Source organism: Tiliqua scincoides, chromosome 4, assembly GCF_035046505.1.
Source record: "Tiliqua scincoides isolate rTilSci1 chromosome 4, rTilSci1.hap2, whole genome shotgun sequence".
NCBI lineage: Eukaryota > Metazoa > Chordata > Lepidosauria > Squamata > Scincidae > Tiliqua > Tiliqua scincoides.
The window spans coordinates 49,897,890-49,924,773 of NC_089824.1; the positions used below are offsets into that span (position 1 = coordinate 49,897,890).

At 42.8% G+C, this 26,884-nt stretch overlaps 1 protein-coding gene across 1 annotated transcript in view; it reads left to right on the top strand.

Annotated features, from left to right (window-relative positions):
- CCDC178 (coiled-coil domain containing 178) overlaps nucleotides 1–26,884 on the top strand; it is a 153,079-nt gene that overhangs the window by 17,013 nt on the left and 109,182 nt on the right. Inside the window, exons 11-16 of the mRNA XM_066624422.1 lie at nucleotides 926–1,109; nucleotides 2,757–2,819; nucleotides 4,613–4,774; nucleotides 8,164–8,277; nucleotides 11,069–11,214; nucleotides 12,287–12,446. Coding sequence (XP_066480519.1) covers nucleotides 926–1,109; nucleotides 2,757–2,819; nucleotides 4,613–4,774; nucleotides 8,164–8,277; nucleotides 11,069–11,214; nucleotides 12,287–12,446 — 829 coding nt within the window. The remainder of the gene's footprint in view (nucleotides 1–925; nucleotides 1,110–2,756; nucleotides 2,820–4,612; nucleotides 4,775–8,163; nucleotides 8,278–11,068; nucleotides 11,215–12,286; nucleotides 12,447–26,884) is intronic.

Here is a 26,884-nt window from a genome sequence, read left to right on the forward strand (position 1 = left end):
TTCCTGCTGAGGAAAGGCAACAGAAATGGGCAAAAACTTCAGTATGTATAGAGTTGAACTCGGACTTTGGTTAGCTGAATGCTTGCTTCTGAGTCTTAAATCATTCAGTATGAAAGCGAACCGTAAATAAGAGATGTGGTAATATTGGAAGCAATGTTTATACCTCATACAGTGCGGACATAATATTACAAAGAATATTTATATAGGTCTAACCTATATATGCAGGGGTTCCATTCTGGAATCACCTCAGGATAATAAAATCCTCATTAAAATTATTTTAAAAATTAAAATATGTGCCAAAATCTTTTTTCCTACCTTTGTGTGGTCTGTTTTCCTGGCTTTAGAGCTATTTTTAGTCCTAAAATACCCCCTTCCGGGTTATCCCAGAATGCATTGATAGAGGCATGCTGTACTGCATTCAGCAACTAGATAGGCCTGAATGTAATGGACTTTGAATGGATCTGAATTTAGCAATCTAAGAGAGCAAGCGAGCGAGGTTTCTAGTCATACTAGTGAAGAGAAGAGCACCTGTAATGGTGTTCTGTCTGATTATACTGCTGTGTTTCTGTAATGCTGGAGTCCTATGTACACTTTCATAGCCCTGTTGAACACAATGGAGTGTTTGAGTAGACATGCATATGATTGCTCTGCAGCAAATGGTGAATATGCTGGTACGAATACAGAACACTGGCGCTTGTGTGTGTAATCTTTAAATTCTTTCAAGTTAATTCTTTTAATTTAATTTAATATTCTGTACCTAGAATACAGTAAACGTGTTTATCACAAATGTATGTGTGTTAAAAATCCTAAAATATGGTAAGTGAAGTGAAATTAAATATTTCTTTGCTCAGGCACCAAAAAGATTTAACCTTTGGTAAACCACCAGAGCTATGCTGTAAGTTTTTTTAAAAAATTGTTTTGACAGCTCAAGAAGAAAAGTGGCGTATCAGGCAGAGATACGGGTTTTGCAGAAAAATATTCGTAGACTGGAAGAGCATTTAAAGAAAGTCAATAAGGATCTTTATTCTGCTGAATTGGCTTATGAGGAAGCCAGATCGAAACTGGAGGACTTGGAACAATCAATTGTTAAAGAAAAAATGCGATTCAAGGTTCTTCCATTATTATATTTTAATTACAGATCAAGTCTCTTTATTCACAAGGGTTCCATTCCCAGAACTCACATGGATGGCAAAAATTGCATTAAAGCAAATCCATTTAAAAACAATGTCACTTTGCTAGGTGATTTAAAAAGAGCATTGCTGACCTTTGTGATGTAAGACAGAGTTATTAGGCAGACAATCCAACAATCAATCTCTCTCCAGGTGCTTAGAACGGCTTCACTCTGAGCCAGCAACCCCTCCCTTCACCCAGAGCTGGGAAGGAATGCAAAATGATTACCTTCTTTCACATGCTCAGGGGGAAGGGAGGGGTCGCTTGCCTTGGAGTGATGCTCTTCTGAGTGTCTGGAGAGAGAATGATTGATGGATTGTCAGCTGGCTGCCCTCTCTCATATTAATGAGGCTATTGCTAAACAACTTTTTTCCTTTAATTTCAACATGAAATTTAAGACATGAAACAATTGTATAGGTTGAATGTTGCTGATATAGGGAGTTGGTGTTGGAGTCCGTATGTCTGTTTAATGTTATTGTGTCATATTATTTAGGCTAAAAGTCTGACATAGCCTAAAAGTTTCTAGGCTTAGATGATTTAGAGCCCAATCCTGAGCTCGATGCACCAGCTTACTGCTGGCGCACATTGTTGCAAATGTGCCGTAAGGCATGCTGACGAGGCCTAACGCTGGGCCAGCGCCTGCGCTAGCCCAGCCTCTGCCACTCAGCAGTCGCATGGACTGCTGAACTGTGGAGAGGAAGGAGGGGGTGGGGAGGAGGCATTCCGGGGAAGGGGGAGGTGGGCAGAGGGTGGGGAGAGGGCAGGGATGAGGCATGATGGGGAGGTGGGGAGAGTACGGAGGGAGTCGTGTCGGGGGAGGGAGGGAGGCATGATTGGTGGAGCTCCACTCCACTGGATCCTGAACATTTGTGTGGGGTTCGCCGCCCGACACAAACGCTCTTGCCAGTGGTGAATTGAGTAGCCCCATTGCAGGGCTACTTCTCTTACCCAGGGGAAGGGAACAAAAGTTCCCTTCTTTTGAGGTGCCGCCCGTGCCTGCCCAAGGCGAGCAGGATGCGGCAGTAGCTGTTTTTGGTGCTGCCGCAGCCGCATATCACAGAAGCTCAAGATTGGGCTGTCAGGCTGCAATCCTAACCAACTTTCCAGCACTGACATAAGGGCCATGCAACTCCCAGGTAAGGGAACAAATATGGCCTTATCTTGAGAAGCCCTCCGTGACTGCCCCCCAACTGCAAGATGCAGCACATGCCCCACTGGCACAGCTATGCCAGTGCTGGAAATTTGGTTAGGATTGCGCCCTTAATGACATTGTCTATGTATGGAAAGGTGAATTTGTGGCTGGTCACTATAGCACAGACTCAGGAGGTGATAATGTTTAATGTTCATACTGTAAAATCTTAGCAACAAGTTGACCCAATCCAGCAAAAGAGACTGATCTCAGATGTAATGAATTGCCACTTTTAAAAAATAATAATAATGGCAGTTTGTTTTTAGTTTATTAGCTTTCTACCATCTAACTTATAAAATACATTTTGAAATAAGAATTGCTGTTTTATATTTGATTATACTTGGCTTTTGTTTGCTCTTATGCATTGCATCATTTTTATGTATCTTTTTACTTATAGAACTTGGAAGACAATGTGAAAAAACAAATTCGAGATGAAGTAACTGCTTGGAAGTTGACACAGGTAAGGAGAACAATAGATTTTACTTAGCTTTTGCATATTCAAAATGTTCCCACTCACATGGGCCAGTATTATTTTCAAATTGCATTTGTACCATCTCTCTTGTATACTTTATAAACAACTGGTAATTCATTGAACAACGGGTAATGCATAAAGATACAGCACCAAAATAATATGGGCACATTACTCCTTAGGAAGCCTTTGGAATGACTGAAGCTCTGACAATGTTCTGAGCTTAGCGGATGCTTCACATTGCTAAAGCTAAGTGGGTAGTGCCTGAATGGGAAACTGTCTGAGACCCTCTTGTAAGATGCTTTGAGCTTTCTGAGTGTCATATAATAAGAGTGAACTATAATAAATCAATGTGAAGGACATCAGAACTCATCAACCAGTCCTGAATCTCCCATTCTTAGGTAAAGTGATTGAATATGTAGTTGCAGCTCAGTCTTCAACATTCCTGGATGAAGCATTTTCTTCGTCAATTTTTGTAGGGTTTCAAGCTTAGTGTTGGGATGGATACTTCCATGTTTACTATAGTAAACTTAGTGTTGGGATGGATACTTCCATGTTTATACATCAGCGACTGCTGTTTTACCCCATCGGGGTAATGATTTTAACCCATCGGGGCTAATGATTAAGGCATTTCTGCTCAACTTTGCATATATGCAACAGCGATCAAATGTATACACCTGTGGGCTGGGCAAAAATGGGTTTTAAAACAGAAAAAGCAATGATCCCAGGTTTCAGCAGGGTGGAAAAAAAGGCCACTCAGAATTACATCTGGATTTCACACAATATCTCCTAACCTTGGATACTGTTGCCAACACTGCTTATTCATGTTACATGTATCTTTTCTACACATGTCCAAATGATTATTATTTTGCCAGCAAGAAACTAAAATAGAGTTAGGTCAGTGGTTCTCAAACTTTTTAACCCAGGATCCACTTTTTAGAATGATAATCTGTTGGAACCTACCAGAAGTGGTCATTAACCTGGAAGTGATGTCATGATTAGAAGTGACATCATCAAGCAGGAAAATTTTTAACGGTCTTACAACCCAATCCTATGCATATCTACTCAGAAGTAAGTTCCATTAGAGTCAATGGGGAAAGTGTGGAGTCTCCCAGGAAAGTGTGGATAAGATTGGGCTGTTAACCTGCAATCCTATCTACACTTACCCAGGAGTAAGCCTCATTGACTATCATTGTTAAAGGCATAAACATTGTAGCCTGTTAAAAGTACAGCTCTCCCTAAATGCAGTCACATACCATGTTGTCATCAAGTCTAATATACTAAACATCAAATATTGAAATGAATGGGGACCCACCTGAAATTGGCTCATGACCCACCTAGTGGGTCCCAACCCAAAGTTTGAGAAACTGTGAGTTAGGTTATTCTGCACACGTATTGGGAAAAAGAGAACATTTATAGTGGATGTACATTTCCCTCTTCTTCATAGGATTCTACTTTGCAAATCAATACCTAGAACTGGGATTCCAGATTCAGAACTTGATTTATTTGCAAATTTTAGTTACAATAAACTGGGATTGGTTGGTTTAGACATCACAACAAAACCTGCCTTCCTCTAAACCTGGATCAGAAGTAAAATTTTCCCCACCCCTGTTCCTGACACCCTGCATGACATCTGAACCATGCCTATGTATTCGGAATCCAACTTCTTGCTTCTCCTCAGAGCTGGAGCTGAGGGTTGGGTCGGCATGTTTATCTCTGCTAGCCAGTCACTGAAGTTGGAGTCGCTGAAGTTGGAGTATGCATTTTGTTTATATTATTAACAGAAAAGGCTTAGAGCACTAAACGCAGAACTAGAAGAAAAAAAACGTGAGTATGAGAAGATGGAAGCAAAAATTCTGAAGAAATTGAGAAAGCTTGAACAACAGGTGACTGAGCAACAAACAGCACTAGAGAGAAATAAAGAAATCCTAAAAGAAAGCATTAAGGTAAGCTGAAACTAGGCAACATGGGAATGCCTAATGTCCTCCCTGATCCCCTGCAATGGGTTATCGCAGGATCCCCTGGAAGTGTCCAAACTGGATAAGACAACTTGTGAAGCCCTTAAAATCCAACTCTTGTTGAGAAGGTTTTAAATTAGATTTAAAATTACAGATGATTTTCAGATATAATGGTAAAATGCAAAAGCCACAGAGCTAATAATATTTTCAAAATACCACGTTAATGGCAGTGACTAATGCAGTCAGCCCTTCCCCCCTCCCCCCAAAAAATTTAGTAGAAATAGTGTGACAAAGATCACATCATTAGTCTTGTAGAGGCTTATGGGGGTGTGGCATGAATTGTATATCTTTGTCCTTAGCTGTACATATACTTTGGCTCAAAAATTTAGAAACAAAGTTCATGTAAGTATCTTTATAAAGATAAAGAGATAAAGTATCTTTATCTCTATAAAGATAGAGGGATTATAAGCCTACATTTTTCTTGTTTCTTAAGCAGAGTTTTTGAATACTATTCAGTGCACATATTTTAATTATCAACGCTATTCACTAGGCAATAAAGTAGAACTGTCGAGTTTTCTGAAAATATCCCTTTTTCCTAGCAGCATCACAGCAAACTTTTATATGACAGTTGTGTGTCTTTTCTTTTAATTCAAAAGTGGGGTAGAGGACATTTCCTATGAGTGCTTTTTTTGGGTAACAAGACCCATTTCTTTCAGTCTAAGATGATAGTCATCTTGCAACAAGATGCTTTCTTAATGAATGATGATTTATGTATCCAGACAGAATCTAACAGTGGAGATTTCTCATAAACCTCTAGATCAGGGTTTTTCAGACAGGGTGTCTTGACGCCCCAGCCCGTGGGCCCTGGTCTCTGCCCCCTTAAGGGGTGGGGGCAGCCAGGAGGCAGGGAGGAGCCAGCAGCGTGATCCCCAGGATCGCTCCGCTCAGGGGGGCTGCAGGGGCTTGGCTGCATGTACCTGAGTCTTCTGCAGCCTCCCAGGGTTGCGGGGAGCCCTGTGTGACCTTCTGCAGGGCTCCCCGCAGCTTTGAAAGCGAAAGTGGAGTGATTGCACCCCACCTCCGCTAAAGCAGAAGTAGAGCACAATCGCTCCACTTTCACTTCTGAAGCTGTGGGAAACCCTGCAGAAGGTCACACATGGCTCCCCGCACCCCTGGGAGGCTGCAGGAGGCTCAGGTATGTGCAACCAAGGCCCTGCAGCCCCCCTGAGCGGCGCAATCCCCAGGATCGTGCTGCTGCCTTCCCCCTGCTCCCACCACCTCCCCCTGCCCCCGCAAGAACTTAGAGTGGCTCAAACTATCCCTGACAGTTTGAAAACCGCTGCTCTAGATCACAGAGGTAAACACACACACACACGTGCGCGCTACCGTTATCAAAGTGATTCAGGGAATTGGACATAATTTTACACACATTGATTTTTATTGAAAAGAACTGAATGGCTAGTTCTGCATATGCTTTTGGACTTGGATTTCTCAAGCAACAGTACCCCCATGCCACATGGAAAATCTCTATCAAAACTAAGAGGCGTTTCAGAAGCAGTTTATGCTGGAATATTTCACATTTCTAATAGTGCTTTCTGAGCACATAAAGCACTTCACATGCATTATCCTGATGGAAACCCCACAACAACCCTGCAAGGTAAGTATTAATGATCCTCACATTGCAGTTGGGGAGTTGAGACAGAGAGGGAGTAGCTTGCCAAAGGCCACCCAGTTCATGGCATGCAAGATTCCGACCAGTCTGGATTTGCAACATGGTCTATTGTGCCTCAAAGGCTTTCTATTTGAATAAGAAAAAATTCCACTGAGTACATTTGAGAAGTTCATCTTTGAGTCTTGGGGCGCAATCCTGTCCCAGATTTGGGCCTGTGCAAGTCCCTTGCACCAGCCCAGGAGGGTTGCAAACGTGCCCTGAGGAACATATGCACCTCCTCAGGAGGAACCCGCGTCAGTGCAAAAAGATGCGCCAACACACGGAGGCTGAATTGGCTGGGCTGACACAAGGAAGAAAGGTAGGTGGGAGGGAGGCAGGGGGGAGGCAAGAGGGATGCGTTCCTAGGCGAAGGGAGGGCAGGAGGTGGGTGGCCCTGTGGGTGGGTGTGCAGGGAGCGGGAGGCGGTGCTGCGATCTGGGAGTTATGCTGGATCCCAACTCCCGTTCCCGGAGAGAACGGTGCGGCTTCAAGCTGCTTTGCTGGACTTGTACCACCTCAAGAGGTGGTGCAAGTCCAAGGGGACCAATAGGCGCAAGTGTCCCTTACCTGGAGATAAGAGGAAAAGTTTCCCCTTGCCTCTGACTGAGCTGCTTGTGGCCACAATCCTGCACTGGATACAGCACAAGCCTCTTGACTTGCCTGTTCCAGTGCAGGATAGGATTGCGCCCTTGGTCACTAATAATTTCTGTGCAACCAGTATAAATCAGACAATGTAGGAGTGCTGGATTTAAGTTCCATTTGAGACATGGACTTTCTGGGTGGCCTTGGGGAAGATACAATATTTTCACCTTGACTTCTGATCTTCAAAACGAGGAAAATAGTAATGTATTTCACAGGCTTGTTGTGAATGACTTGAGGTGGGTAAATGATCTATAATAATATTTAATTGTATATAAAGCACACCCATTCTTTAACACACTAATTTTGTGTTATTCTAGCAATGCTTATGTAAGTAATTTTGAGGAAACAGTTTGTGCAGTGTATAATAAATAAATCAGTGGTTCCCAAACTGGTGGGTCATGACGCACCAGCCAGGGAAACACTGGTCACTGGCCCCTCAAGGGGCAGGGTGTGGGGATGACAGTGATGCGATTCCTAGGATCATGCCACTGCTGGGGACAGAAGGAGGCTTTTACTTACCTAAGCAAGCGTTGGCCTCCGTGGGGGAGGGTACAGGAAGCCTGTGAAAGCCTGACAGTGATTTCCAATCACAATTTTTAGCTTTTTAGAGGCTTGGGAACCCTTGTGGAGGTGTCTGTGGGTTCCTCACACCCGCCGCCAGAGTCCAGCGCTAATTTAGGTAAGTAAAACCCCCGTTCTGTCCCCTGCAGTGGCACAATCCTGGGGATCTCATTGCTGTCGTTGCCCCACTTCTGCAAAGACTTATTGCTGTCCCACAGTCCAATTAGGACTTTGGGAACCACTGGTATAGATTAATGCAGTTGTTTCCTCTACTTAAAATGGTTTGTCTCATATTAAAATAAATATTTTTATATTAATGTAACGTGCTACAGATGGAATCAAATGGAATGCTAAAGAAAAGTAAAAGTAATTGTCTAGATTTAAAGAAAGGCATTTAAAATGTAGTACATTTTGCACACAGCAAGTTGGATTTTATTACTAGCTTTGTCTATCTTTGTTTCAGAGAATTGCCTTTTTGAATAAGAAGATTCAGGATCTTAATGAAAAGGAGGCAAGAATAAAACAAGAGCTAGATGCACGTAAGAAATATTTGCAAGATCTAGTAGCTGATATAAAGGTGAATATATTAATATTAACACTAGCAGATTGCTTTTACATTATAGACTTTGAAACATTGACTTGTAATTTCTATTCACTAGCCATGAATGTATCTAGACTTGCTTTAAGCCATGTTTTCTGTTTTTTGCTTGAACTAACCTATCACAACTATAGCCTTGGGATGGGGTAAAATACAAAGCAGAACTGATATTAGGGTCATTGAGAAGCCCTCTGTTTCTTCATTTGCCACATTTCCTCATATTGCTTTGGGGTTTTTAGAATAGGAAGGAGGAAAATCAATAAAAGAAGAAAAAGATTTGGAGCATAATAGAAATAGCCTGCTGATTGCACCTTTGCACAGCAGATGGCATCTTTTTGTAAATTATGGTGTATGTTTACTATAGTAGTTTCCAAGTTGCCTATGCTAGCAAAGGAATTTTTTGTGCCCACATCTGTATAAATGTGCTTATAATTATACGCCTTTGTAAAAATGTGCATTATTATCTTCTTTAATTAGTATTTATAGACAATACCACTTTAACAGATAAGTGAAGAATGCTTTTCATTTTAACCAAAGCAGTTTTTAAAAATCTTGCTATGTTCATAATCCTTACATCAATTTCCCCAAGTAATCCCATTCAAAAACATATTAGGGACCAGGCAAATCCATGATTATTTGAGATTGCTCCTGAATTATATAAGTAAAATGCAGTGTCTTGATATACAATATATATTGATAGAGATTCAGCCAATTCAACTTGTACATAAAAGCAGCTCCTCATGATTTTTCAGGTAGCTGAGAGTATTGGGATAAAAAGGGCATTGAGCTCTGTGTACAATGTATTATTGACTCTTCCAAGTGATTTAAAGGGACTCATTTGGGATGAATATTAGGGAGGAGGTAGGGTTCTGGCCATGTCAACAATGTGATTTCCATATCCATTGTATTCAGATCACATGGTCCTAGTCTCATTTGGCTTAGTTTAATTAATCAAACAGCCAGTCAAATATAGTGAAGAAGAGCATTACACCTATTTTGAGAAAATCAGTGTGATTTCCATGCCATTTTACTTATGTAACACCTGTTTTAAAAATCTCCACCTACAAGTTCATTTCTGGGTCAAAGTCAAGGAGCTGATCTTTTAAAGCGCTCAGTGGACTAGCCCTCATTCTCTTGGAGGATGTCTCTCTTCATGCAACAGTGCAGCTGCCTATGTTGTGTTGTAATTTGCAAATCTAGTTCCAGGAGCTACATGTGCAGCCCCTTAATATATGTAGTTTCTGGTCCAGGAGGGGAGGTTTGTGTCAAATTTGCTTCTGAGTACCTATTGTCTAATACTGAATTTTGGCATCAGGCTATCAGTCTGATACTTTCCCAGATTCATACATTATATTTTTCTTTTGTAATCACAGAAGGAAAATGAGTTTGGGAAAAGTTTTCCTTTAACTATCATCAAAGCACCAGTGACATACATAAAGACTTTTGCTTGAATAAAGACAGCATGAAAATAATTAATAACACAGGCCAACACACATTTTGCTTCCTTAAACGTTACTCCAATTCCTGGGTATATTTGAGATATAGTTGGAGATATAGTATAGCCTCATTAGTGAATGGTTCAAGCAGCTTCCTCATGAGGAAGCCATGGTGTAGGCTTCCTCATGAGGAAGCTGCTTGAACCATTTACTAAAGAGGCTATGCCGTGTCTCCAAAACTAGATGTGATAGGGCAAAATGGATGCCATTTTTGGAATCGGCACCCCAAATTCATATCAAACCACCATAAGGTTTGGGAAGTACTTTTCTGACTCTCAATTTTGTAGGCCTGTGTAATGAACCTGTAGTGATCTTTATTTGTGGTCCTGGTATGGTTTAGTTCACACAGGTTTCTGCCTGAAGGTGAGGGTTTGGTTTTCTCTCACTCTGCACTACAATAATAAATAAATAATAAAATACTTGTAATGCATTTTTGAGAATACTTTAGATCAGTGGTTCCCAAACTTTTTAACATCAGGACCCAACTTAAAAAAAAAAAGTTTCACTTTACTAATCACTCAAACCTCTGTAGCTATAATGGTGATTGGGCAGCAGTGCCCCCCCCCCCAAGTAGCAGATTGTTTAATCCATGATGCACATAGCCTAATCTGTCTTGTTAGTTTTGAAACCCGCTAAAAATTGGGTCATGACCCACTGGTGAATTCCGGATTCACAGTTTGGGAACCACTGCTTTAGATTATTCAATAACCCTGCAAGGAATTTCAGTATTGCAGATGGTGGGGCTGAGGCTGAGGGACAGCAGCTTGTGAAAGACCACTTTGTGCTTTCATGGCAGAAGTGAGATCTGAACCAGAAACTTCTCAGTTTATAGCTCATATTCTGAGCCACTACACTACAAGATCATCATTCACTTAATGGCATCAGTACTGTGAAGAGTAATGTGCTGTATGGGCTACATAAGAAATTGATCACTGGTTCAAAAGATTGTGCATGTTAATGAGAAAGGGATGTTAGGCAATGGGCGGATGTGGAAAAAAACTTCTAAATTTCTTTGGAGTTCTAGTAGCCCATTCATGAAACACATTTGGGAACAGTAACTTTGATGTACAAGTCTGTGCTGTTACTGAAATGGCATTATTCCACTTGCACTAAATGTTTCAACTGCACTTCTGAAAGCGGTTCTGTTTCTTGGGTATGCAATTTCATGCATCGTTGCACGTAATTGTGCACTTAAAACACAATATCTGGATATCTTGACTTGCCAACTTCACGTACGTGTGTGTGTGTGCGTGTGTGTGTGTGTGAATTTTCAGGTAAAATATGCAGACATTTCAAGCCAGCTTGATGAAGTCAATGAAAAAATTGAAAAATGTCAGAAGGAAATTACTAACTTAAATGCACAGTGTGAAGAAAAGCAAAAGCTGTTGGACATCACAGAGAGGATTTTAGCGGAGTTGAGGTAAGAGCTTCCATTCCTATAAAAGACAAAATTCTATTATCTATGTTACCTGTATTTGTTGTTCAGTGTTATTTGAAGAGAACGAAATTCAGTATTTATCAGTAAATGAATATTTTTGTTTTTGTGTCTAAGTAACCAATTGTATATGCCCAATCTGTCTTGTAAATGGTATTTTACTTATTGCAATTGCTTTACCCAACTCTAATAACATTCATGGCCAGTGCATGATTGTTCATTTGTTTCTTTGGGTTAAGAAATGTGTACATTCATTTCCAAGAATTGATAAGTTATGAAAATAAACCAAATGGTCTGTGTACCTCAAAATACCATAGACAATACCATTGTCCCTTAGAATGCCATCCGTATGTCATTAATGTCTTGAATGTCTTACCATGTCTTGAATGTTTTACCACGTAATGCAGCATTAGACTACAGTCCTATACACATTTATTTGATAGTGCGTTCCATTGGACTCAATGGATTTACTTCTGAGTAGACAAGCACAAGTCTATTGGTCAAGCTCTAGTGTCATTTATTTATTTAAAAGATTTATATCCTGCCTTTCCCATGCCGAAGCAAATGTCCAAGGCAGCTTACAGTGATGTAACCACAATGATGTGCTTTTCTGAAAGGTCATTTCAGATTCCTGATTATCTGTACTTTCAAGATGCACCTTATTGAAGCTTCATATCATCCAATTCCAGAATCTCCAGTTAAAGGATCTCTACAGGGTTGAATGGACCAATGGTCTGACTCTGTTCAAAGCCATTTCATGATTCTGTGAGCTATCTGTTTCTTCTTTTGTATCATTTATTAAACAGTTTGCCCTTCATCCGCATCCCCTGCCAAACACCTTCCAACTTTAAAAATCAGTTCGTGGTTCGAACAGGTGGAGCTGTTGAAGAAGTAATGGCCCAATAAACCCTGTATGTGTGCATTGTTCCTTGTGGCTTGTGCACATATATAACATTTCACTAGATCACAGCCTCTATGTTTCTGCTTTCTGCAAGATTATTCTGCTTAGTAATTCTATATAATATTTTATACTAGTAATGATACCTTTTCTTCTCAGGGAGAAGTATGCTAGAATAAAGATAAAGGAGCAGAATGCTCAGATATTAGTTGATTTTCTCCATGATCGGCTGAACTATGCTGAAAAAAAAGTAAAAACCGATAGCAGAATATTTGAAGGGTTGCTGTGGAATAGACAGAAGGATCTAAAAGATAAGAAGGTCTGTACCAATTTGAACTATTGAACTATTTTTGTTTTTCATTTTCTTGAGACACTCAGTGCACAATAGTTAGATATTGCTAGATATTAGATATTGCACAATAGTTAAATATTTCCATAAATTGAGTTTTCCGGATTAAACCCTACTCCAGGCTACTTCATTTAACCTCACAATATTAATTTCTGTATGTTGGACTGCAGGAACCAGTGGTGACTTTATTAGTGGGAAAGAAGGTGTCTTTGAAAGATCTTGTTGGTGATGCAATTTTCAAAGGGCATTTATGTTTAGGTTTAGAAGTTTACCTTTCTTACATCCCAGTCTTATGTGACAGTATGTGCTTTACAGCGCTGTAGATGTCTATTCAGAAGCGCATATAACCGCACGCTTCTGGGCTGTCACTGCAGACAGCAGGGAGGAGCCACAGGCATGTGGATGCGGGAGAACCCGTGGACATTATATATCTGGACTTTCAGAAGGCGTTTGACACGGTCCCTCACCAAAGGCTACTGAAAAAACTCCACAGTCAGGGAATTAGAGGACAGGTCCTCTCATGGATTGAGAACTGGTTGGAGGCCAGGAAGCAGAGAGTGGGTGTCAATGGGCAATTTTCACAATGGAGAGAGGTGAAAAGCGGTGTGCCCCAAGGATCTGTCCTGGGACCGGTGCTTTTCAACCTCTTCATAAATGACCTGGAGACAGGGTTGAGCAGTGAAGTGGCTAAGTTTGCAGATGACACCAAACTTTTCCGAGTGGTAAAGACCAGAAGTGATTGTGAGGAGCTCCAGAAGGATCTCTCCAGACTGGCAGAATGGGCAGCAAAATGGCAGATGCGCTTCAATGTCAGTAAGTGTAAAGTCATGCACATTGGGGCAAAAAATCAAAACTTTAGATATAGGCTGATGGGTTCTGAGCTGTCTGTGACAGATCAGGAGAGAGATCTTGGGGTGGTGGTGGACAGGTCAATGAAAGTGTCGACCCAATGTGCGGCAGCAGTGAAGAAGGCCAATTCTATGCTTGGGATCATTAGGAAGGGTATTGAGAACAAAACGGTTAGTATTATAATGCTGTTGTACAAATCTATGGTAAGGCCACACCTGGAGTATTGTGTCCAGTTCTGGTCGCCGCATCTCAAAAAAGACATAGTGGAAATGGAAAAGGTGCAAAAGAGAGCGACTAAGATGATTACGGGGCTGGGGCACCTTCCTTATGAGGAAAGGCTACGGCGTTTGGGCCTCTTCAGCCTAGAAAAGAGACGCTTGAGGGGGGACATGATTGAGACATACAAAATTATGCAGGGGATGGACAGAGTGGATAGGGAGATGCTCTTTACACTCTCACATAATACCAGAACCAGGGGACATCCACTAAAATTGAGTGTTGGGCGGGTTAGGACAGACAAAAGAAAATATTTCTTTACTCAGCGCGTGGTTGGTCTGTGGAACTCCTTGCCACAGGATGTGGTGCTGGCGTCTAGCCTAGACGCCTTTAAAAGGGGATTGGACAAGTTTCTGGAGGAAAAATCCATTATGGGGTACAAGCCATGATGTGTATGCGCAACCTCCTGATTTTAGGAATGGGTTAAGTCAGAATGCCAGATGTAGGGGAGGGCACCAGGATGAGGTCTCTTGTTATCTGGTGTGCTCCCTGGGGCATTTGGTGGGCCGCTGTGAGATACAGGAAGCTGGACTAGATGGGCCTATGGCCTGATCCAGTGGGGCTGTTCTTATGTTCTTATGTTCTTATGATGGCAGTGAAGAGGAGCCAAGCCAATGCAAGCAAGTGGGCAGAATGGAACGGGGGTGGTGGTGGGAGGACTGGAGGAAGGGCCAGAGGCAGGACAGAGTGGCACCTGGTGCAAATGACTTCGCCAGATTCTGTCCTCTCTGGAACTAGCTGCCACCCCTCTCTTTGTTTCCTGAGGCTTGAGCCATCTAAGGGCCCAATCCTATCCAATTTTCCAGTGCAACTGTGCCAATGGGGTGTGCACTGCATCCTGTGGTGGGGACGCATTCACAGAGGCCTCCTTAAAGTATGGGAACATTTGTTCCCTTACTCTGTGGGGCTGCATTGCAGCTGCACCGGTGCTTGAAAGTTGGATAGGATTGGGAACTGACTCAGATCCAAGCATACCTATTGTTGGTCGAGAATAAGCCTCCTCTCCCAAGCCTCCTGATTGCCACCACCATAGCATGGCTGCATGCTGTGGAGGGGAAAAGGATAGGTATGGGCTGTTAATCTTTCACTTGGGAATGTGAAGCATCTATTTTGGAAGGCTTGAATGAGAGATTCTGGGCTCTATTTCTCCTATACATTAAAGTTGTACCAAGAAATCATATTCTAGTAGTAATGATGTCAGTCTGTAGCCAGTAGCTTTCTGTTTAATGCCTTCCAATTCACTTATGCGCCCAATGAAATGGAAGAACTTGTACACGTTTAGTACATGCTTTGCACATGTGAAGTCCAGAATATATCATCCCTGAAATTCAGTCCCAGCAGGCCAACTACACCAATATGAAGCTGATTGCCCAACCAAGTTAAAGTAACAGCACAAACATGGCCTTTGATTTTTATTTTTTTTTGCTTGAGAGTATGTAGCTCTTAGAGCTATAACTCAGATTTGTAGCTCTGATATGATCATTCCTTTATTCCTGGTTGACTGATTGAGATTCTGATTCATCCATCCATTGGTCTCAGTGGATGATACCCAAGACACCCTTCTGCTTGCGCAAGGTGGCTTGCACATATGGAATAGTTATAGTGCAAGATTCTTGTGCACAAACATCCAAATGGAATCCTTACTTGCACAACACATTGTGCATAAAGTTTTATGCAATTTCTTTCCCATGCACATGCACAACCAGGCCCAGAGCAGTAACATTCCACCTTATTTCCTCCTTCTTCTTGGGACACAGCCTATATATCTAGACATAGTATAACTTATATATACAAATATATTTCTACTTCTATATGTAGAAAGCTGCTAAGTTATCCAAAGGCAGTAGCCATTACTCCCTCCCTTTGTCATAGTACTTTTTGTTGTTAGAGCATCTTTTTCTTCCTCAACCATCTGGCAGAAAAAAACAGATGTGGCTTTGAGCCAGTCCAATTCGGCTGCGAAATCCATCTGATTCCAAAGAGCCAGAAATTCTGAATCCCAACTGACCTCCCCACCCTTGTTTATTTGAACAGGTGAAGCAGATTTAATAACTACAGGCTGTATAGAGTGGGGGCACACAGGCACTTCTTATGATTGGCCAGATCTAAAGTTGAAAATGTCTGATGCTTCATGATAAGGTGACCTGGTGGTTTCTCAGTCTTTAATACATTCCTTGTCTATTTACAGTTTTACCTGCCTGATTTCTGTTCTCTCAGGAGGGAGCAGGTTGCCATGTCTCAGTTTGTCACATTTCATTACTGCTTGGTATTAAGGAATTCTTGGAGTTTGGGATTCTCTGTTAACTTTGGCCTCTTTCTGTCTTGGCTTCCAAGTTTTGGATGGTAATAGTGAACTTGCCTTTTCCCAGTTCATTTCCAGTATCCACAGTACAAGTATGAAGGGGAGAGCAAGGAATAAGGTGCCATCATTTAACCACAAGACACTGCACCTGTTTAGCACTCTCCTTCCTTATTATACAAAGTAAGTTCATATTGTTTGAAGCTATGTGCCCATCCTGTCCAATTTTTCAGCACTGATTCAGCTGTGCCAACAGAGCATGCACTGTATCCTGTAGTGAAAGGGCAGTCATGGAGGCCTCCTCAAGCTAAGGGGTGTTTGTTCCCTTACCTCAGGGGTGTATTGCAGTTGCATCAGTGCTGGAAAGTTGGATAAGATTACTGGAAGGTTATTTTTCAGGATCTGGCTTCAGGTAAAATCAAACAAAATTATAGTCAGACCCCCCCCCCCAAGTTTAACCCCTGACTTATCCGAGGGTCATAGAAAATTCCATGATTTGGGACTCAAAGCCTGCCCTCAACTTATCTGTGAGATCGACTTATAGGCGAGTATCTAAGGTACTTCTGAGTGAGTGCACATAGGATTGCACTGTGTGTTTGGTTTCTCTTTTGTTATTACTTTAATGTAACTGAAAAAATGCAAATATAGTTATGTTCCTATCAGACATTTGAAAAGATTGTGTGATTATAGTATTCTTGTAGATAAAGGCTGTGTTTTGATAAGAGTAGGATGCTGGTGATCATGCTTCGGGTTATTCTGTGTGTTGGAGGAAATTAAAAATAGTTTCCTCTTTGGGGGGAAGCAGAGTAGCTTAAGCAGCAGACCCCCCTTTGGGTATTATCCCAGGGAACCTCCCTCACCCTGCTGACTGCTAATCAATAAAAAAACAAAGAGGCAATGGCTTGCTAAAGTTGCAAAAAAGAAGTTATTTACTTACAGTTCCATTGAGTGTATATTTACAGCATCTGATTAGGATCAGTGGTTCAGCTAACACTTAGAGATAGCAAGGCCCTAGAGCTGCTTCGCCCTGCATGCCTTGTGCTCACGATGGCCTGGGCATCAGAGCCCTGGTGTGCGCCATCTTAACAGGTTGGTGGTCAGAGGACAAGAGGAAGTGCTCAGAGGAGAAGGGAAGGATAAAGGGTTAGGGCCATACCCCTCAAGGATCATAGAAAGAGCAGGTAGAAAGGTCAGATTCACTGGGCCATAGCTTGACCCCTTCTGGACAGCATCCTGCCTCCTCTGGACCGCAGACGGAGTTGCACCAACTCCAACACTGTGCACCATCTTATGAAATTTTACTTTTCAAAAGGTGATATAGAAATATAAATTTTTATGCCTTGTATTCCTGTACCTGTGCACCAGGTACACTAGTATATTGTGGATTGACTGTATTTTGGATTTTTTTTGGAACCTGGTTTTCCTTCTAACTATAAGAATATCCAGGATTAGTCTCAGTGCAAAACCATGGTATATTTAGTTAAAGCATATCTTCCTGTTTTGTGTGAACCTGGGCCTGCCCATGGTTTGTAGTTGGTTTGCAAACCACTGTTTATGCTAACCATGGTTCTATATTATGCCTGAATTCACAAATCATTGATTAACCATAGTTGGGTCTATTGCTCTGCTAAAGAGACTGCCTACACCAGGGGTGCTCAATAGGTGGATCGCAATCTACCGGTAGATCGCGAGGCAAAATGAGTAGATCGCAGAGCCCTGTCTCTCCAAACTGTTAATATGTCAGTTTCGTCTAGTGACTAGACGAAACTGACATACTTAGCTGACACTAAACTGACACTGAAACTGACACTTTAGCTGCTCTTCAGGCATGCAGCAACAAAACTGACGAAACTGACTAGACTCCAGCAGGGGCTCCATACATTAAAGGGGGTGTCTGTCAGACGCTTCCTTCCCCCCGGTAGATCTCCGGGCCTTGCTGGGTTTCAAAGGAGCTCTCGAGCCAAAAAAGTGTGAGCACCCCTGGCCTACACCATGACTTTGGAAGTGAACTTATGACCTTAGGAAACTGAACAGATGGGGGGAAAGCAAAAAAACAGCAATAAACTGTGACTGTACATCTGGAAGCTCAAAACATGGTTTGGATTCTTAACTACAGTTTCCACAAACATGATTTTGCATTATGGCTCAATCCAGCCATAACCACTGATAAATCATTGGTTCCAGAAGCCACATCACTTCAGAGTGACCAATGACCAAATTATTAATTATACCCATTAGTGCTGTCAGTTTGATAATTGACACTTACAAGGCACTTGTAAAGGGCACTTACAAGGCAGAGTTCCCATTGTGCCATTTTGAGAAATTCCTTGTGTTGTGGAAAAGTTTTAGGATGTAGTAAGGTGCTGTTGGTATCCACTGCAGCTTTACTGCTATGGTTATATGGCTTCTACATAATGGAGAAAATATGGTCAAGGCAATTCACCTATGTCTGCTACCCGGCCTAGTGCCTCAATCTAGTGACCAACATTTTTCTGAAGGAAATCAATGGTGGCAGCAAATTGCCAAAGAGCAAAAAGGGGGTGTCCGAACAGCTTCAAATGGAATATTACAATTCTGTTCCATTGTGGAACAGTCTTGGAATTATGTTTTATATGTATTGGAATCTGTAAAAGATTTTACCCACAGCATGAAGGATGGGAAAAGGAGGCAGAACATACTGCTATTATGAGCCTTGGCTGATAATATATGTTCATGTTCATGTTTTATGAACCTTTTTGAGTAGAGTACCTTAGCATGTGTAGAGTCCCTTAGCACATGTCATTGTGGGCACTTTTGATTTTATCTTTGCCACAATTTTTATATAACGTAATAAATCTGTTTTTTGGTCTTTTTTAACACTATAACTTTTATCAAAAACAAAGTGCGGAATTTTAAGACGCTAATAAGCATTCCCATAAGCTGTGGCACATTAAGCCTTGAGCAGTACATAGGAAGCAACAAGTTCATTTGTTCTTCAACACTTTGAGGTCCAAACACTTTGTTTCCAGTGTTGGAAACTACAGCTCAATATTTGTGATGTGAGCAGCCCGATCCTAACTTTTGCTGGAAACAGACAGGCTGGTGTGCCTGCGCTGGATCCAGCTGTATGTTTGCGGCCGAAAACAGCGCAGATCAAGGCAAGGGGAATTGCTTCCCCTTACCCCGTGTAGCGCTGCAGTGGCCCAATGGGTCTACTTGGATCTGAGCTATCTTAGGAGGTGGTGCAGATCTGAGCAGAATGGAGCAGCCAATAGCTGCTCTGTGCCGCCCAGGAACAAGGGTCAGGATCCAGCATAACCACCGGGCTCTGGTTCCACCGTCCACTCCGCGCCCGCTCACCTCCAGGAATGCCTACCCTGGGATGAGAACTCTTCCCTCCCGCCTCCTCCCCACCCACCTCACGCCCCTCCCATGCCTTTGCGTTGGCCAAGCTTGGCTGGGGCAACTCATCTGTCCTCCGGGACCTGCGGCAGCACAGGGAGGTCGGCTCACGTCTGTGTGCTGGCCTAACACCCTTCAGAGTGGTGCAAAAGTGCTTTATGGCATTTTTCCGACACTTTGGGGGGGGGGTGCAAGGGACTTGTGCCGGCCCAGCTTCCCCTTTGGATTGTATCCTTACAGCCCAATCCTAACTTGCACTGCAGGCCTGCACTGTATCCAGCACAAGTTTGGGGCCAAAAGCTTTGCAGCTTGAGGCAAGAGGAATCACTTCCCCTTACCCTGTGTTGGGCTGCAGCAGCCCTAATGGGTCACCTCAGGAGTTAGCGCAGATCTGAGAAAACCTCGTCCCCGCCTCCTCCTTACCCTCCCCAGACCCTTGTGTTGGCCGGGCTCAGCCGATGCATGCCTCCCTACCTGAGTTGGCATGGAGGCTGGATTTAGCCTCCACAGCCAGCACACTTCCCTACACTGGTCCAGCCAACTCTAGAGGAGGCACAAATGTGCTTTACGGAAAGGCCGGCACGCAGAGGCATGCAGGCCTGCAGAGGCTGGAACAAGCCTCTGTGCCAACGGAGGGAGTGAGTCTTGCGTTGGCCAATGCAAGACTCTGGGGTAGGTGGGGAGGAGGCGGGAGGGAGGTGTTCCAGGACAGGGGGAGGGCAGGTGGTGGGCCACCCTGGGGCAGGCAGGTGGGAAGTTGGAGGCAGCGCTGGGATCTGGCAGTTCAAGCCACTCCACTCTCCTCAAACTTGTGCCACCTCAGGAGGTAGCGCAAGTCCGAGGAGACCAATAGGTGCAAGTTTCCCCTTACTTCTGGCTGAGCACTTTGGGCACTTATCCTGCGCTGGATATAGTGCAAGCCTCTTGGCTTGCCTGTTCCAGCTCAGGATAGGATTACGCCCATAGTGTAATAACATTTCAATTCAATAAACCTTTATTGGCATAGTGTGTAATAACAAATTCCTTTCTAAATAGGATGCAAGAAGGTCAGTCAGTATTCTTCAGAACCTTTCTTGTTTTGTTGATGCTTCTACAAACCCATTATTCTTTGACTGTGTGAGATCACAGTAAGGAACATTCCCCAAATCTGTATGGAAATGAAAATTGAATTTGCCAGTCTTAGCATTCTTTTTGCTGAAGTATGACTTCTCCTAATTTAATTGGCATATAAAGTATATTTTAGTTCCTGCATCTTTTGAATATTACATAGTAAAGATTGTGTTCACTTGTTTCACTCTTGCCATTACTAGTTGTTATTCAGTGAATTCTGGGCCACCATACAGTCCAATATTTATTTATTTGTGCTATGTTTGCAAGTTGCAGTGTTATTATTTTTCTGTTATTCTAATACTCTCAACTAGGCTGTTAGATGCCACAAGCATTGTAGAAAGCCTTATAAAAAGTGTTTTCATTTTTACACACTAGATCAGCAATTTCAACCAGTGTGCCACAAATTGTCTGCAAATACACCATGCGAGCTTGGAGAAGGGTTATTTGTTAATAGGGCTTTGGGAATGTCAGCCCCTCACTGGCGGTGTAGTGTGCCTTGTCAATTGCCAAAAAACTGATGGTGTACCTTGATAATCTTAGCACCTTCTCAGTGTGCCAAAAGATGAAAAAGGTTAAAATCACAGCACTAGATCATCTCTGCATTTAGATCTGAATTCAGTTAGTGAATACATAATTATTTCCCATTTATCCAAATATTTTAAACCATGCCTTTCTACCCCTGAAGGAGAAGCCAAAGCCACTGTGAAGGCAGCTAACATCATAGACAGAATACAAAAATATAATAATCAATTTAAAAAATGCAGTTGGTACCTCTTTATCTGTGGGTGATCCGTTCCTGGACTCCCTACAGACACTGAAATCCGTGGATAATCAAATCCGCTGGTCTGGGTCACAGAGGACCTCTGAATGTGCATGGCCTCCCCAGGCCTCAGAACTCCCTTTGGAGATTTTGGAAAGGCACTTCCGGTTTTCCCCAAAACTGGAAATGCCTTTCTGACAGCTCCAGGAGATGTTCTGAAGCTCCTGGATTCAACCTGAAGGTACTTCCAATTGCATCCGGAAAGTCAGGTGGGGCCCTTCAGTGAGGTTTCGGAACCCATACTGAGTAAAATCCATGGGTTCCAAACCTGCTGGCAAATTGGGCCACCTGTAATATAACACTAGTACATTAAACAATAAAAACTGTAAAAATTCAAAAAATCAGCCACAACTAATCAACTGAAAACTAAAAGCAACTGAGAGTGCTGAAAAGCAAATAATGCCAAAGGCATTAATATAACAAAAAGTCTTTATTAGGCTGCGAAAAAGTCACAATGAGGTGACCAAGTGTGTCTCAAAGTGGAGGGAGTTCTATAATGAAGGGAGTTGACATGTATCTCCCTCCCTTCTCCAGACAAGCCGGGGGGGGGGGGGAGGGAGACAGACAATCATGGAGCAGGGACTCTGATGTGTTGGCAAAGACAAAGCATCAAAAGGCATATTGCATTGGGAAGTCAAAATAGGAAACTATGCATGAGGCTTCTGTTCAAAATTCAAAGATACCTTTATTTAAGGAAAATGCGTCTGATCTTTTTTAGAGAGGATGGATGTGGATCCTGTAGCTAGTCTGCCTGGTTACATGTCTTCTCCCCAGGGAGGGAGAGAGGAAGAATATAAGGTCTAATAATTGCACTCTGAGTAACCAAAGAGCATGCATTACTCAGGATAGAAGAGAACATTTTGGCCCCCTACCACTGTCTACCTAGCTTTGCTGCTCCGTGCTGGAACAGGCGCAATGGTACCGCATTGCAGCATACTCTAGCATAGTGTTTCTCAACGTTTGTCCCCCACCATAACACTTCTCATGGTCCACCTATTGGCAGTACCACCGGAAGTAACTGGCAATGATGTCATCACCAGTTACTTCTGGATTGGGAAGCCAGGCACAATGCAACAAACACAGATAAGAGGCTCAGGGCAGATGGGAGGGCTGTTTCAAGCATGCAAATAGTGCACACTGGAGCTGTGCCTACCAAGCCAAGCCTCCTACTCCTGCTTGTTGTGTTGTATTGCTGGTCTCGCTGCCTGGCAGCAGGGGTCTGGAGGTCTCGCGAGTACCACCAGATACCACCTCAAGTACCACTGGTGGTATGTGTACCTCTGATTGAGAAACACTGCTCTGACAAGATGTTTACCGAAGTGGGAAGACAGGTTCATATGGAGATAGACAGTCCTTTAAATATCCTGGTCCCAGGTCATTAAGGGCTTTAAAGGTTATAACCATCACCTTGAACTGAGTTTGAAAACACCCTGGTTACCATAGGAGATAGTACATTGCTCCACACCCCCCAGAAAAGGCAAGAGAAGTGGGATTGGGTTAAAACAGGTTGCAATTATTAATCAGATACAAAGACTTTAATGTGGGTTCCTTTCCTTGGGAGGGACAGCTGTCTGTTCCCTCTGTAGGCTCCCCTTCCTACACCACGGGGTGCAATGCTAGCCGTTTTGGTGCTGCAGCTGCAGTGGGTGCTGGGAAGCTGTTAGTTAATGCACCAATCAAAGCTTTGCAAGGGTGACCCTGCATACACATCACCTGATCATACAAGAATAAGACTGGATCTAGCAGCACCCAAACTATGAATCTGATCTTTCAGGGTGAGTGCTGCCCCATGAAGAACAGGTTCTACATCCAATCCAAGTTGGCTCTTCTACTAACCATAAACACCTTTTACTTTTCTTGATTCAGTCTCACTTTTTTGGCCCATATCCAGCCCATACTGATGATGCTCCAACCCAAACTTCCAGGCTGCTGAATGAAGAATACAAATCCCAACCCAGTTTTATGGAATACAAACAATAAGATGTTTTAAATGTTTTAAATTCCTTAAAAATTTTTTGTTGTTGTGAGTCACCTTGAGAGCCCTGGGTGTGATAGAAATTTAAGGAAAGTAATGAAACACACAACAATGTACTTCAAGAAAAATCCTTTTTTGTTAGCAGCTTGGGGGCCCAATCCTATCCAGTTTTTCAGTGCTGGTGCAACTGTGCCAATGGGGCATGCACTGTATCCCGTGGTGAGGAAGCACTCACAGAGACCTCCTCAAGGTATGGAAACATTTGATCTCTTACCTTGGGGCTCATTGAGGCTGCACTGGTGCTGGAAAGTTGGATAGGATTGGGCCCTTAGTCAGTAAAATGGTTAGGGGCCCAATCCTGCAAGTTTCCAGTGCTGATGCAGCCATTCCAATGGTGCTTACTCTACATCCTGTCGTGGGGCAACAGTCATAAGGGCCCCCTGAAGATAAGGGAATGTTTGCTCCATTATCTTGGGGCTGTATCATCCAGTTGCATCAGCACTGGAAAATTGGAAAGGATTGGGCCCTAAGGTAGCAGCAAAAGTTACTATAGGCATTAGGTTTTGAGATAATATAGCAGAGACATACAAAGGTCCATAATTCCTAATTTCTCTTCTGAAAACAGACTGCAAAACCTCTACTAGGAGAGGGGAGGAGCAAGAAGTGATAAGGACAAAAACTGTGGTTGGCTATGTAACCCTCAATGGATCTTTTCATTATAATTTTTCACTTCTTAGCTTCTACTTTCATTTGGTTAAAATATCCTTCAAGTGTCTTTAGACCAAAACCACCCTTTTCACTTTGTCTGCTATAGCAAAGTTCTTGATAAGATTGTGACAGTGACTCTGTTACTAAATTGTTGGGTTACTATAGGGGGAAAAGTTATATTTTATTAGCTCTCTGACGTATTTAGGTTGTGTTGATTTCTTTTAAGGGACAAAAAGAGAGAGGCTTCTTTGAAAAACTGCAGAATCCACTGTTCCCTCTAGGCTGTTCTGTCTGTTGCAGGGTAAGGGTAACAAATCGTCTGGCTATAAAATTGTCTTTAATTAGTTGACTCAGTGACTTCCAGCAGTGTGCTACACTAGTATGTGGGGAGTCCCATGCTAAAAGATAGACTTCGAATTGTGCTCCTTGCTCCTGGGTAGACTTAGTGTTATAGCAAATGTGACATACATGATGTCCTGTGGGGAGCACTGGCAGCATTACCCAAATAGCCACCCCACTGTCTGATTTTATTGGCTTACAGGAAAACTATACACCTACCCTCCTAAGGTATATGGGTGCCATGATGGTAATTACATTTAGAACAAGAATAAAAGGGGAATAGTGGGGATTATTAAAAATGCAAATTTGTATTTATTTGCAATGAAAGGCAAGCCATATGGTTACAGTGTTGTAACCATTGCTGTAAATATAGATTGGATAGGTGAATAATACTGCAGTTAGAACACAGAGAATGAAAAGTAAATTATTGTGAACATAGCAACTAACAACAAAAATTGTTTGGGGTTGCAAAGACAGTATACTGACACAACTTTTTTACTTGTCTTCCAATAGTGTTGGTTTTGCCTCGTGGACATTTATCTAGTAGGGAAAAACTCCTTTCATGAATTCAGCTGGGTTTGGAAGCTGCTGGGATAAATATACTTTCCATGTAATAAATACTGCATCACCTAATTCCTTAACAGCAAAATGAATCTTGTGAAAATGTACATCTAAGATGAAATTTGGAAGTATATAGTTTGAAATTAGAACATTTTGAGTATAGGTATCCAGAGGTGTGTGTGTGTGTGTGTGTCTTGGATGCCCAAAACTGTGGATAGTAGCAAACCCTGTATTTAGTACAGTATTTCCAGATGGCAGGCTTTAAGATCCTGAAGAACCTGAGCGACAGGTTGATTGGCTGCTTCTGTGTTGGCAGCCACTGAAGCATCTCTGAACTGGACAAGAGGTACCAGGTGAGGTTCTGCAAGAGGCAGAAAGGAAAATGTGGCAGGCCAGGGAGGAAGGAAAACTTTCGGTAATTTTTAAAAAAATATTTTTAATCTTCAGGTAACTGAAACCGTGGATACGAAACCTGAAGATACAGGCCAATTGTATTTGAAAATGATATACAATTGTCCCTCAGATGTTGGGGGTTCTGTTAGCTCTGCTGAGCTCCACTTTCTGTGCCAGCTGCAGGGCTGGAGGGCAGTCTCTGGCATATCCAGAAGCCACTTCCAGTCACACTGAGGCCTTTGACCTCCTCCCTTGGCCCTTGTGCACCTCAAAATGAATTTTGAGGTGCACAAGGGCCAATGGAGGAGGTCAAAGGCCTCAGGTGAAAATGAATTTTGAGGTGTTTTAAGTGCTTCCACCACGCATTCTGAAGTGAGCCAGAACCAATGGGGGAGGGGTTGTGGCCCTCAATATGACCTGGAATTGGCTTCCAGTTCTACAGCCAGGGTGGCAAGTGGTGCTAAGGTAAGGAACACCTTTTCTAACATTTTAAATGGAATGCTCTTTTTTAAGTGTCTGGTGCAACCCAGCAGTGGCTTCTGGGAGCACCAGATACTGCCCGTAATAGAAATGTGCAAGATCCCTTGAGGAGATAGGATGAGGTGTCAACAGTGGCCCCTTGCTCTGGCAAGGAAGCATGGGGTTAACGCCATGGCCTTAGATTGCAGTGTGCTGCACCTTTTGAAGGCAGTAGGGTCCTCAGGGATAAAAGCAGCACCTGCAGGAAGGAAAAGGGGTGTGGATAATAGGAGGAGGAAAGCTTGGAGGAAGGAAGGGACGGACGGATGGTCGGATGCACGGACAGAACTGAAAGAATAATAGACTGAGGGACTAATGGCTGATGGACTACTGTACCTGCTGATGGACTGACTAATGGACAGATGGGCAAATTGTATTCTAAGGATTGCTGGAACAGAAATTGCTTGAGGCACTGGAGATTGGTGTGTGGCTGCTACTCCCAAGACCTGCTGAGAACCAAGTTGTTACTGTGGTGGCTGGAGAAGCTGCTGGCAGGAGAGGGGAGGAAGAAGGACCTCTGCAGGTTGCACAGGCGAGCTACCCTGGTAGTGGGGTCCAGCAGTGCAGAACCGGAGCCATTGTTGGGGAATGCAGGGAACTAATTGGCTCAGAGTGGGCATAGGTTCTCTAAGCAAAGCTTGGACTGGGGATCTGGCAAAACACTTTGTCATGGTCCAAGGTCCCCCCCCCCATCATCTATGGATAGTCAGATTCGCAGATGCCAGTACCACAGATGCCGAGGAATCACTGTACTGTGCATTCACCATTTCATGTACAGGTTGGCCTTCAGTATCTATGGGGGATCTCTTCCTAGACCCCCTATGGATTCTGAAACCCACAAGGAAAGGAATTTGCACTTGGGAGCCATCAGAGAACCTTCAAACATGATATCTGGGTTTTTTTTCACTCTTTAGTCAAAAGGTTTCCTAAAGACCTATATACTCTCTATATATCAACCAGAGCTCCATTTTCAATCTGGAGTATATAATTGGTTCTGATCCAGAGAGCAGGGCAAATCATTTGACCACAAATGTTCAGTATTGAACATCCAATTTAGAGAGTCTCTTTCAAAACAACTTTTTAATAACAGTAATGTCTGCATGATGTGCCAAAGAATTTTGTATTGTGCATTCAGACTTTCCATGTATTCACTTTGGTACTGAAAATGGGCATTTCCC